The sequence below is a fragment of the Achroia grisella genome, unplaced genomic scaffold, assembly GCF_030625045.1.
Source record: "Achroia grisella isolate CSIRO2021 unplaced genomic scaffold, CSIRO_AGI_Agris_v1 utg474, whole genome shotgun sequence".
NCBI classification, from domain to species: domain Eukaryota; kingdom Metazoa; phylum Arthropoda; class Insecta; order Lepidoptera; family Pyralidae; genus Achroia; species Achroia grisella.
This window is the reverse complement of record NW_026712878.1, coordinates 2,080,515-2,094,857: the sequence shown is the minus strand read 5'-3', so window position 1 is coordinate 2,094,857 and position 14,343 is coordinate 2,080,515. Positions and strand designations below refer to the sequence as shown.

The following is a 14,343-nucleotide window of genomic DNA, read 5'->3' as shown; positions in this document are numbered from 1 at the left end:
TGGTGGTCACGTGGTTAGCTCTGAGAACTATAACAGTTCCCAATAATTCCCTCTCAAATTGTCACGATAATTTCGTTAACCTGTTGCTCATCTTATCATCCTCCACTAGTGGCCCGTCAACGTATATCATTAGCAAAGGTTAGCCATTACATTATCATTCATAAAAAAATAAGCAAATACTTCTAATTACCTCATTCTCCCCTAGATAACAACATTTCTCATTAGAGAATCTATACCCCACTGCGTGTGCATCCATGCATTAACGTATAAAGCTGTATGAAGACTGTCTTTTCTGCATTTGCTATACCACTCTTTATAACACGATAAACTGCGTAGACGCAGATTATAGAAAAAAAATAAGTGTAAGCACTAAGTGCTAGTGAAGTGAGAGACATTAATCAAATCGACAAAATGAAAACCGTATTTTTGTTATCGATTCTGCTGATTGGGATCGCAAGATCAAGTGAGATTGATAATCAGGTGAGTTTAGTTTTGATTGCCCAATTTATAATGCTATTTTTGGGGTGACACATAGCGTAAATAATAATTTGTATGAATAGTCGCTCTAAAGATTATTAGATCTTTTGTGTTAAGGTCGCTAACAAAGATCATACAGCATTAATTGAATAGAAACGAAATAGTTTCAAACTTCGAATCCTAACGACCAAGATTTGAAACTGAAACCTCGATTACAACTCCCCTTCTATCGAATCTCACTGTTATAGTTTATTTTCGTATTCAGTTATAATTACAATTTTGTTAAAAATTGCAGTGAATGTGTGAGCACAATAAATTGCTAAGAAGAAACTAAATAAAATAAACTTTGGTAAAAATTTATAAATCTTGTACAAATTTATAACCTTTACAGTGTTTTATGTATTACTTTCCTTGAAATAAAGAAAATAACTGAAAAGAAATGAACAGTATGTATGTTTATGAAATGATTAACATTTTTATCATATGCAAGAGTCAGTGCATATTACGAGATTTCTGTAATACTTACGTTATCACCCATAACATACATACGTTACAGTTATTAAGCTATATGCTACAGGCAGGTTTTTTTCTCCTTTGGTACTAGTGATTTGTTACTCCCATCCGTTCCATTCGTTTTATGATATCCTAGTAATGAAAATGCGATGCTATATTATATAATCACTTTAATTTATATATTAAGACTAAGGAATTTATAATAATTATCTACCTAATAAAAAAGTCTGTATAAGTAATTTTCAATTGCATTCTACATAGCGTTATGAATTCAATGATATTACTTTTGTATTGTCACGAAAATTGCAAAGAAAATAGTTAAAATAAAGTTAAATGTATGTAATCTACATTGTAATAAAATTTATATAAAACTGTCCCGGCAAACGTTGTTTTACCTTAAAATAAAAATAAAAAAATTAGGGGTGGACTACCCCTAACATTTAGGGGGATGAAAAATAGATGTTGGCCGATTCTCAGACCTACTCAATACGGTAACAAAATTTCATGAGAATCGGTCAAGCCCTTTCGGAGTAGTATCGGAACGAAAACTGTGACACGAGAATTTTATATATAAGATAAAGTTACTATTCTGCCTCACTTGCAATATACAAGACGCTTCTGTGTTGGGCTGTTGGAGTACGTCATCATACAAGACTATGTATGCCATGTCGGTGTTCGGCCCTTTAGGGTTTTTTAGTTAATGTCCAAGTCTAAGCCAGTACTGATCACATCTATCTGATTTCCACTTTTTAATTACATGACACAAACTAACGAATGAATTTTTTTGCTTAGGTTTATTATTTGTAAATTCCATATGGAAAGACAAATATTCTAGATTATTTATGTAACGTATTGAAAGCAATTTCAATACGGTTGTAATTCGATTCTGTTAAAACATAGCCTGTTGATATTGTTAATTATCAGGATCTGTTCTCTAAAATTATATTATGAATTATTTAAAAGCATAAATGTGATGGAGGATTGATAATTTTCTTTTTTATGTTGATTAATAGAGAGTTATTATACATAGGCGTTTTCAATTTCAAATATATAAAGAAACGTATGCTCTTCTTATACCGTATAATCTTTATTACTGTACTATTACGTATTTATTGAAGTCATGATCTATACTTAAAATTTTCATAATAATGTCTCATCCACTGTTTTTACTGTGCCTAGGTGTTGGTGTAACAATACATCATTGATGATCATAAATGATTTAATGATAGTTAATTAACAATTAATGAACGTTTTGAATCTACAATCAAAGTGTACATCAAACTTTCTCTAGTCGGACCGTGTCATTTTACACTTGTGTATCAATTATTACATAGAAAGTGGAAAACGGGCTTATGTTAGCGGTTTCCCAGAGTGATTGGCTTCTCTTGTTAAGGGTGTCGGCTATTTATAGAGTTACGGTACCAGTACGTTTTATTATTAGACTACAGTTTATTGACGCCTGGATTGCATTAACTCAACTATATGATGTTATTTCCACATAAACAGCCACATTACACTAACTGCGACTAGCAGCTTCATCTGTTTTTATGGGGTAAAAAGTAGTTTGTGTCTGTCTTCGTGATAAACTATCAAAATTCTGGTTTAGTCATGTAATTTGTAATAAATACACAAACAGAATATGTTGTTAAAAATTGGTTAATATTACTACAGAAAACTGAGGAAAATATGAAATTAAAAAGTTAGGTTTAGTCACGTCTAAGTAACAAACAGATGGATAGACAACATATGTTATTAAAAAAGGGTTTGTTGTTAAATATATATAAATAATATATACTAGAGAAGAAAAAATCCTTCAAGGGATGAATTAAGTAATAAATTTTGGGATATTTTCATTTTGCCATGTGTAGTACATGGGAAAATTAAAATATTTTTAATTATTTTATTAACATGCAACATCATAGATATTTACTGTTGTGGTTTTGATTTTACTAATCACCTACATTTGTAGACTCTATACAAATGTTTGTACTCTACTGGGATCGAACCCATGTTTATCGAGAGGTGTATTAACAAATGAATATAATTAACTAGTGTTTTTAATTAGTACATTGTTCTAATAATGTTCAATTACAATTGTTCACAATAGTGCGAAGCTGGTGTTAGACTTTTTTGATGACTTTATCTACGGAAGTGATTATTGATTGATCCATAAACGATTCTCACGTTCGAAATGTTGATAGAGCGTTTACAACAGTCCCGATGGTCTAGCGATTAAGCACACCGCTTCACTGCTGACTGTCGCAGGTTTGATTCTCGGCAGATATACTATGTTCAGTCTGATTGTTTGTAATGATTGGTCATTTTCTATGCATATATAATTATAATTAATAAAATAAGTTCGGTTTAGTTTGAAATTGTTGTGTGAATTATTCTGAGTTAGTATTATTATTTTAATTAATAATCGTAATCACCAGTATTTTTAACGAACTTGGGTGGTAATAGTCTACGCATATTAGATATTAATTTCCAAAAAATATACAATTAAGTATTTCTATTGTCATAATTAGTAAAATAAGTACGTCTTAGTTTCAAATTCATGTTCTATTAATAATTATTATTTAATTCATTTGTCAGAAAGTGAAAGTCGAATTATAATGGAATAAATAAGCAGTTATACAGACAGATTTTGCGATCGGTAATTTTGCTTAGTTTTATTTGTGAAAAAGTAAAGCTGAGTCTTCCATCTCATTTAACTACCCACATGGAAGTGTTCAAAAGACTTCATTACACATGTCGATGACAATCACGCTGTACTCGTATCTCGTCGATCCTTTGTTGTTTCCTATTTAAGCGAAATAAAGGGATCCGATTCATAACAGATATATCAGGCTTCTACTGATTTGTTCTTTGATTTGGAATAAGAAAGATTTTTTGTAGGATTTCTGTAATAATTATTTATTTATTGTGAATATTATGTTATGATTGTACAATGTTGTTACCGTTTATACCTGCAATTATATTATTGTATTATACAGTGTAAGTAGTGCCACAGATAAGGTAATAGTTAGTACTAATTATATAGATGTATATAATTACTAGAAATATCCTTATATATATAGAGTAACTCGTAAAAACTAGATAGAATAAAAATTTAGGCAGTTTTTAATCCACTTAGAGTAGACTTTTCACTAAAGAGTTTACCAGACTAAAGAGATTTCAATACGGTTGCATTTTTTACATATGTGCGCTAAATCAGAACTTTTCTACGTTAACCGGTTTTTATAATTCTATTTTTAATTGGAATCTCCATCTTTATATATTTTTTCACTAAATTCATCACTTACTAAAAGGATACTGTAAATTGTATGAACGTTTTAAATATTTTTATCCATTTTACTTCTCAAGTAATTTTTTTCAGTTTCATGCACATTGCCATTGGTTTCGATTTCGTAGACATATGTACTATTTACCACTAATCTTGTATTTATTAATTTGTAAGTACGTATATTACAAAGTATGCTTGAGAATACATTAGCGTGTACATATGTAGAGAGAGCTGGCTATAAAAACAATGTCTGATGTGAGTGGCTGAGCAATCACCTGCTTACCGACTTACCGGTACATTATCACAAATTATACATACATCTATAAAACAATATAGTTTCCCATTTCGTACATACAACAAACGAGTGAACCACAAAGTCTTCGCTCAGAATTCTCTATTATGTAACCTACAACAAAAATGACAACAATATCAAAATTAATACATAGTACAAAGTTACTAACACTTGGATCTCTTAAAGTATGCAACAGTATTAATGCAGTTTTCTTTAATAGATAGAGTAATTCAAGAGGATAATATTTTATGTATATAATCATAAAATATACTACTCCTGTACAAAAATATACTACTAAACTAAAGTAAGATAAGTAATATTAAGATCCTTGTAAGTTAGTTTACTTTTTGACTTCCAGCCCAAAAGGTTATCAGTTCATCGTCTGGAAGATACAAAAAAGTGTTTAAACGTCTATGTATATAGTGTTACCGTATTGAATTTTATATACTACTCGAAATGTGGCCAAGTCAAGTGTTACGTTCATTGTAATATCGACAGTTGACAATGCTTCTGACTACTCCATATAGTATAACAGACGTAAAGGTATATTATTACTACTTTAAAAATTATGAGAGAATAAATAAACGTAGGTATATACATGTATAATTATCGGTCAAACTCATAACAGTCCTTTTTTCTGAGTTGTTGTTGGGTAATGAAATTATGTGCTTTCTTTGTACTCCTTTAATTGGAACACTTATAAAAAATGTAAACAATCACCAAAGACATATACAATCAAAAATTGAATATCCTTTGATACTGAAAAACACAAATCTCTTTGTGTTCAAATTACTACAAAACATATTACTGAAATGATGACAAAAAATTTCTCGCAGCGCGTACAATTTCCCTACCCAAGGAACATTCACAAACAAATTTCGTAAGTAACTTCATATAACTGAGTTTTTGGTTTCAAATTCCACATACGAGATCTGTATATTTGAAGGAATTGAATTCCGAGAGAAAATAAAGTTTGTATGTGTATGATAATTACTTTACGAATGTATTTCTGTAATAAATTCGAAATTCAAACTCAAAAGCATTTATTATCATATTACATATTAATTACATATTAACACTAGCTGATGACAGTGACTATGTATGTTTAATGTTAAAGACGGCCATAGGCCTTCTTTAACATTAATCCTCGTAACATCTGTCCTCGAAATACATTTAATACTCACCTTATATTTTAATATTATTTATTAGGGTCAGTTAAGAAGTTAAGACGTGAAAAATATCAAAAAATCTGATATACTGTTTTAAGTTTGACGCCGTCATTATTTATAAGAATAATTAGTAAATCACGAGACTAAATTATATTTATATAAAAATCTGATAACAGTGTAATCAGAAACCGTGTCTTTTAACTACTGTTCCATCGGAGTTTTAATGATTAATGATTTTTCGTATTATACAAGCAGTGTCTTTTCCACCTTTGACATTGACAAAATCATTAAAACTCCGATGGAACAGTAGTTTTTTTTTATAGTAATCTCAGTTTTGTGTAGTTAGTTTGGATCAATATTTATATTAACCACTGTTAACCTCAGTTAGCCCTATTTCTATCCTAATTCTTATTAGAATTGGTTAATGTTGTATTTTCCAGTCACGGTCACCAACAGAAGAGACTCTCAAACGAGGTTTGAGCAGCAAATGCGCGGCGCGGGAGACCTCATCATGCATCGCTCACGAGCTGGTTGGTTACGTCGACAGGATGCTCAGGACTGCCTCCTTCCAACTCAGCGAGGACGCCATGATTGTTGATGAGAGGTATTTGATTCTTTTTCTGTATATGGATTATATTCTTTTATGCTTAAAAACAGATCAACGTAGTTTTTTTAGACTGCATTTTTTTATGATATTGGAATGGGAAACAAGAAAATGGGCCACGTAATGGTAACCACAACTACGCTAACCGCTTATCTATATTACTAGAACTACAGATATTACGTTATCATATGACAACCAAAATATCACTCATGAGTTGCATACTAAGATTCTTCATAGACTGTTCACAGTCTAGCTCATGCGCATGGATTGATAGAAAATAAAATATTATAAAATGCAACGACCAAGTCAAAATAATAGTAAGAACAAAAATGTTACAATAGAATTATGGTAACAAAATTGCAGACTAATATTTGAATATACGTACTTATTCCAAAAAAAAAAATAGTATTTCATACCGCAACAAACAGAATACAAGGAGTTCTAAATATTACATTTTCTTTTTTTATCATAGAATATAAACTGAGATTGGCAGTTCCAAATTCGAATTTCGAATCTTTTCACAATATTACCGTTTGATTGATAATTTCGCGGTAATTTTTAAGCCAGCATTATACAATCAATTTGTTCGATATAATCTCAGAACATGTATGGCTGAATTATATGATCGATTCCATGATCACTTACTGATTCTTTCTTCTTCTTCCCGACCCTTGGTACTAAACTACCCGTTTATTATTTCAGTTTACATAGTAACCCTTTAGATTCGAAACTTCAATTCTTTGTCCGGAATTCTTATATTGCATTTGCTTTACGGAAGAAACATGGAATTATTGCAGACAAAGTTTTAAAAGCCGACACATTGCCGCCGTAGAATATTCTAGATTTAGAATAATGTTCTTTCAAATATATTTACCGTTACGCCACGTGTACTGAAACTTATTCATACTTACATAACCTTCGCGCGCGACCAATAAGTTGGCAATTTCATTACAATGAGTTACATTCGGTACATCACATAGATTTTTATATAACATTTACATGAACGACATTAGAATATTTATTTTAAAAATACTTGTGGAATGGATTTTAATGAAATTTCGATGATAGATTAACGGCGAAACACATTTTTCTATCAATTAAAAAAAAGTCGAAGACGCGAGTACGAAATAGTGTAGTAAACATGTATATATAAATAGTATATTCAGATATGTTATATTATTGTATGTATTCAACAGAGAGCGATGAATGGCTAAAATTATAATGATCCAATTTGAATAGCAATCTGCGTTGATTGTGAAGTTATTCAACAAAGCCGAACAAAAGCGTGAACGTGAAATTTATAGTTGTTTCAGCATGAAATAATCTCATTAACCGATCTTTCTACTAATGTTGAATAATTTATATGTCGTAATAAGTGGAATACATTATTCATGTTATAAATTTAATGGGATTATTTGACAACTGTCGTGGTGTAGTGATACTTTGTTTTAAATGATATCCTTGACTTCTCTTGTCGTTTTGTAATATTTGGTTGAGTCGATTTAAAGATAAACTTTTATGAGGGCTTTATAGGTCTAGGGGATTAGTACACTGCTTTACTTCCCATGGTCGCGGATACGATTACAAACGTTAAAGTACTAATATTGTTCGTATTGGTATCGATGAATATTATATTATATGTTACGTATTAAAAAATAGTCAAGGACTCATACCAATAATCTAATAATAATCTCAGGACAATTTCACATAGCGCCATCTAGGCCCAAGTTAAGCTAACTAAAGCTTGTGTTATGGGTACTAGACAACTGATTCAAATACATAGATTTTTTTTTCGTAAATACATACATATTATACATAGAAAACACCCAGACCGATACAAACAATCATACTCATGAATACAAATGTTTGTGTCGTGCGCGGAATCGAACCCGCCACCATCGGACGTAAAGCGGTGTGTTTATTATTATTACTGACTGAATAATAGTAATAATAATGAGATTATTATTATTACTATTATTCAATAAATCGTATTGTAAATTATTTTAATTAATTAATAGTTCAATATTTTGCAATTACAGCAACGGTGTAGCAGCTGATGTACAAGTAAAACCAGAGACCCTAGCGCGAGCTGGTACCTCTTTGGAGGATCAGGCTCAGCAGGTAATTAGCGAGAAGCTATGGCGCTTCGCTACCACCAGGTCGCTGAGGTACAGGCTGTTGGAGAATGCTGACCTTGTCATTTCTGGCAAAGAAGAAAAGGACGGAAGCCTCGGAGTTGGTTAGTGAATTTTTAATTATTTAATTTAATTCAAATAAAATGTAATTTATTCATGCTGGACATTTTAGTATTTTAGTTTTCACTATATCAAAGACGTATGTATATGTTTCACTTTGAATTGATTAGAACAAATAGTATTATAAATATAATATATAATAAACAATATTATTGATTTAATGATATATGTAGTGTTCATAAAATATTAATTCTTTTCACACGCCTGCAATTTCTTAAACTTTTTTAAGTCCGACTGAAATCGAACTATAGAAGAAGATATCATATTATTTGTTTGTAACACTTTATTGCATAATAAATAGATTTAAATTAACTAAAGATACAACGATCTTAAAAGAAAATGGCGGACTTATCCCAAATGAGGGATTTGTGTATGATTGTGTATGATTTGGTTTCCTCCATAAATCCTCGATTATGATAATAGTTTCATTCCAAATTAGATGTACTACTGTAGCTACTCAGGATGATATAATTTCATCCATGCATCTCTAATTTTGACTCCTCAATTTTAAAACTATACCATGAATCATTGATTTGAATCTGTATTTGTATAAAGAATTTGACGTACTAGTAAACGGCACATAAATCACAATTAACCTGTAGGTATATCTTGGTATTATACAATCAGCTTTTCCCATGGTTTCACCTACATAAACCAGTTATATCCCTTTTCCGTGGGAATTGTAGTACATTCTTAGTGATTGTCACAAAAAGAATTTTAGTTACAAATGTCAAGTTTATGACCTTGTTTGGTTTATATGTTGTTAGGTCAATTGATCAATCAGAACTTTATACATATTATCTATTATCTGATTCCCAGACTTCGTCTTCTTCTTTTGAGATAATTGAGAATCCTTCTTCGTAATATAATCTATGTTCATGCCAAAGTTTTTAGTGTCCGTTTATCCATTTAGTTGTGAAAAGCACAAACAGTCCGACATATACACTTTTGAATTTATAATATCAGGCGTCCATAGGCTGTAGTAACCATTTACCATCAGATCGGCCGTATGCTTGATTGCCACCATCGGAATATAAAAAAATCTGTTATATATGATATGTACAAAATCCTGATTGATCGATCTTTAAGAGTTCGGGACTGCCCCTTATGAACATAGCAAAGACAAGTAATTTCAGCCATTTTCGAACCCATAATGGTTTGGTTTACGTCCACGTAGTATACTACTCAACCACGACTATCAATTGTGATCATATTTAATGTATACTATTTATTTCAATTCCAGGTATTGCATTGAAGGCACCGAAAGCTATTGAAACTGGCAGAGGTCGTAACAAGAACTTGGGTCCATTCTTAGCAGCAGCAGCTCTGAAATTCGGTCTCCTTGGTGCATTGACCTTCAAAGGTTTAACATTAATGGTAGGGAAGGCTCTCCTGATCTCCAAGATAGCTCTTCTGCTCGCCACCATCATAGGATTGAAGAAATTATTCTCTCCTCAGGTAACAAACTAGCCTTGTTACATTGTATGAAAAATTTAATAGTCTAATATGTATATACTTTTAGTTCAATACTCTAAGCTTTGTATATACAAAAACCTTTCGTAGATAGAATCTATAAAAAGTGCTAAATATTCTTTTTGAGGGTAGGATTAGTGAATCCCATTTATTTTTCCATTAGCCACATCGCTAATGGAATATTTCTTTATCTAAAGTTCATTGCTTATATATACAAATAGTGCAATACAGAGATTATAAATTATATGGACATAAAAACTCGTTAAAATTGTAAAAAATAATGTATATCCTAGACGCAGCTTAGCTAAGAAATTTAGGCATGACTTTACATATATACAAAATGGTTAAGTCTTTAATAAAAACAAAAGCCACATTCACATAGTATCATATGGTCTCAAGCTAAGTCGAGTTTTGTATTATGGATACTAAGTAAACAACTGATATAAAAGTACTATGCAAAATTTTCGAAAAGAGGCTTATCACGTCTATTAGAAATAATTTGTTATAATTGTTTCAAAGAATTGCTCTATTCAGAAAAATTCCATACTTTCATGAAACTTCTCAGACTATATATTTTGTTGTAATTAATCAACTAATTGATAGTTATATATTTTTATAATATTAGGCAGAACTTCCTATTAATGGAAAATTTCTTTGAATATAAAGTGATAGCGAAGCAAAATATTTAAGCGAAATATTAGTACGTAGGTAAAATATATATATATACTAATATTACTAATGCGTATGTACGTCTGTCTGTCTGTTTATTACCTTGTTACTGACTAAAAGGATTGTAACGAATCTTAAACGAATTTAACGTTAATATATACTGTATCATAATGAAGATCATAGGTTTTTTATCTCATATACTTACCTAGAATAAAGGGAAATAGGGGATGAATGTATACAGTATACAGCCTATATTGTATATTTTAATAAATAACAAAACAAAAGAAAATTCTGCGAGTATTTATATAAAGTTTCTAACGTACGGGTAAACATTTCTGTGAATTGCACACAATATGAGGTAAAACGTCTTATTTCTATATTACGTTATATGATAAACATCCATATTAACAAATACGGGTACGTGTATATATTTTATCTGTAGTTTGCACGTAGCTGAATCTCTATGAATTTCATACGCATTACAACAAGATAGGTAAGAGTTGGTATAAAGTTGATATTAATTATTAATAATGATATACCTTCACAACTGTCATCCTAGATGGGGTAGTCAGAAGGATTGTAAACTGTCAATGTTATGCTGATCGCGACACTTAACAAACTTTTGTAATTTGTGAAAATAATATCAGCTATACATATTAATAATTATTACTTCCTGTTCTATAACGTACAAATTAATATTTTATAATAACAGAACTATGTCAAAGATATGTAAAGTAAAAAAATATTTACTCATGTAAGGTCTCTGATGATATACAGTCTCTTATGCAAGTAATAATTTTATATCACTCTCTAAACCGTCTAGTTCAGCTAGCTACTTCAGTTGGGAAGAACTGGCAAAACATTAATTTTGAATATTTTTGAAATATTATATGATTTTAATCAGTTTCAAAAAAATAATAACATAGCGTTCAAATAGTGTTTATTAGTCTTGGTATTATTTATCTAATAGAAAATATCGAAAATCTCTCGTCTGAACAACTAACTATACAAGGTCAGCTTCTAAATAATCGTTTACTGAGTAATAAGCTTTATTTAATAAGTATTTATAAATAAATTTTTTGAGTTTATTAAAAGGTACATCTAACATTGAAGAATACGTATCAGATAGTTATAAATTAGGACAATACTATCAGTTAAATCAAATCCTTGTTCATATAGGCCTACTACAGAATGTTACGATATGTTAATCGAACGCCAGTTCAAAGTGCTTTCGAGATTAGAAGTACTGACAAGAAACTCAGCTCTTATTCTTTACAAATGAGCTTGTACAAAACAAAATATAGATAATTTTTTAAGCACAATAGTAGAGAATGTACTAACGACCAGCATATGTGATTGTATTTACATCAAAAGGATTTTAATAAGTGGCCGTAGCCTGAACAGACCAGTTCACACAAGCAGCACCCGTTCACAATTTCATTTAATATAACACTATGCACTGTGGACACTGCACTGCTGGAATGTCCTTCAAAGTCACAATTTCCAATTCCGTGGAAACGATTGGTACCATTGTATGACGCACGTAGAAATGTATTTTTAAAGGTATATTTATAGAATACATTTACAAAAACTATTATAATTTTATTTATACCATAGTTATTTTAACTATGCGTTGAAATCATTTCGCCCGTTTTTCCTTTAGTATTTGACTCAGAGCTGTCCAAATAAAGGCCGAAATATTTATGCGGCCCGCAGTTTGTTTTCGTAATTGATATAAATCGCTACATATATGAAACATTATTTTTTATAAAATTATCTTATTTTTATGCAATATTTGCTTGTATGGAAACAAGTCCTCTGACTCTTATATTTGTCAGTCAGATCTAGTATTTGTTGGAGGTATGTAATTACAGTAGATTTTTCTGCGACCCATAAATCTATCCATATAAAACTGCTTTGGACAGCGCTTAATAAATTCATCATCAACACCTCACTCATTTGCCCGTCATCACACATCACTCACATCACCAGTATCAATATATCATCATGCGAATTGTTGATGTTAATACCTGTCAACATAGTACGTTAGTAGCACTGTGAAAGATTTGCATAAAGGTGAACGCATACTAAAATACTATGCACGTATGTGCAATATGTAATATGTCAAAAATTAACGACGTATGTCGTTAATTTTTGATACATTGAGCAATCCTGTTCTATCCTTATATATTGAAAATAACAGTACAGCGTCTTGTAATGCTCGGAGTATGATAAATTTTCGTTGTTTTATTTGTTTAACTTGAATTGAAACGATATAAAGATTGAAACAGGCCTACCTGCTGGTAAGTGGCAAACTTCAACTATATACATGAACAGCTAAACTCCCCTTGATACTGATCAGTTATTAATATGTTGGAGTACTAATTGAAGTACTTATACATGTATTCGCACTATTTACTTGCCTGCCTGCATATATAACCCAACTTCAAAAGTAAGTAGTTTGAAACAGGCACGACGACTTTATACAAAATCAGTTTTTTTGTCATGTATTTATAAATTCCTGTTAGATTCAATAATTGATAATGTCTCGTAATTTACTATACACTTAATTATGATTATCCTATATATTTGAAAATGTAATATAGACCAATACAAATAATAAATAACATTGGTGTTTTTAGTATACCAATGTATACACATAAAGATAGATACGAAGAAAAAAATGTGAACAGCTCTAGAACATTTAGGTGTACTTTCACCTTTACAAAACCTTGGCTTTCAAACAATAAATAACTTTAAAATCATCCCATTAATATCTCTTTTACAGCACGCTGGCAATGCATAAATGCTCGGACATCCCAAAACGGTGCGGACGAGTAAAGCCGAAACATACATTGTTACGTTATTTTATTACCCACCAATAGCCAATATTAATAAGCGGCTGCAGTTCATGAAATAGATTATATTTAAAGGTGATTAAAGATACGAACACAAAAAAGAACTGAAAATAACGAAGTTCTGGATCAATTTGTGATCTAATCAGATCCTTTTATAGTCAAGTCTGATATACCATAGCTTTCTATTGAATTAACATACAAATGCAAGCGGTATTAAGTTCATCACATTGTCAGTGAACTGAAAATAGATACAGAAACAATAGCGCTAAAAAAATATTATATTATAATAAATATTATTCAGTTCTCTGTCAATATTATTTGTTAATTTAATAATTAAATAACACAACGTATTAATGTAAATAACACATATTTATTGTTTAGTTTGTATGACCTTTGTACTAAGATGTACAATAATGCTGATTCCGCATTTAGACAAACGACTGAGCATTTGTCGGAAATTGAATAATAATAATATATTTAATTTATTAATTTATTATAAATATTAATTGTACTAACAATTATTTATTATAGATTAAATGAGTTTATCGTGGATTTATTTATTATTGCTTTATTATTTAACCCTACTAATTAAGTTAATCTACTAATTTCTATTTAGTATATAAGTGGTAAATATATAAGAAAACATCTTAGCAATTCTTTTTATTGATATTAACCAAATATGTCTGTAATTTCTTACAAGTCTTGCCTTAATAAATATATGATTACATTTATGTTATTAGTAATATG

General features: G+C 30.3%; 1 protein-coding gene across 1 annotated transcript; it reads left to right on the top strand.

The window, feature by feature from the left end:
* Positions 1-313: 313 nt before the first annotated feature.
* LOC131845537 (uncharacterized) lies at positions 314-14,099 on the top strand. The gene is made up of 5 exons (XM_059194607.1): positions 314-480; positions 6,178-6,341; positions 8,381-8,580; positions 9,840-10,054; positions 13,527-14,099. Exons 1-5 carry the CDS (start codon positions 412-414, stop codon positions 13,542-13,544), a joined length of 666 nt encoding a protein of 221 aa, XP_059050590.1. The 5' UTR covers positions 314-411; the 3' UTR covers positions 13,545-14,099.
* The last annotated feature ends 244 nt before the right edge of the window (positions 14,100-14,343 follow it).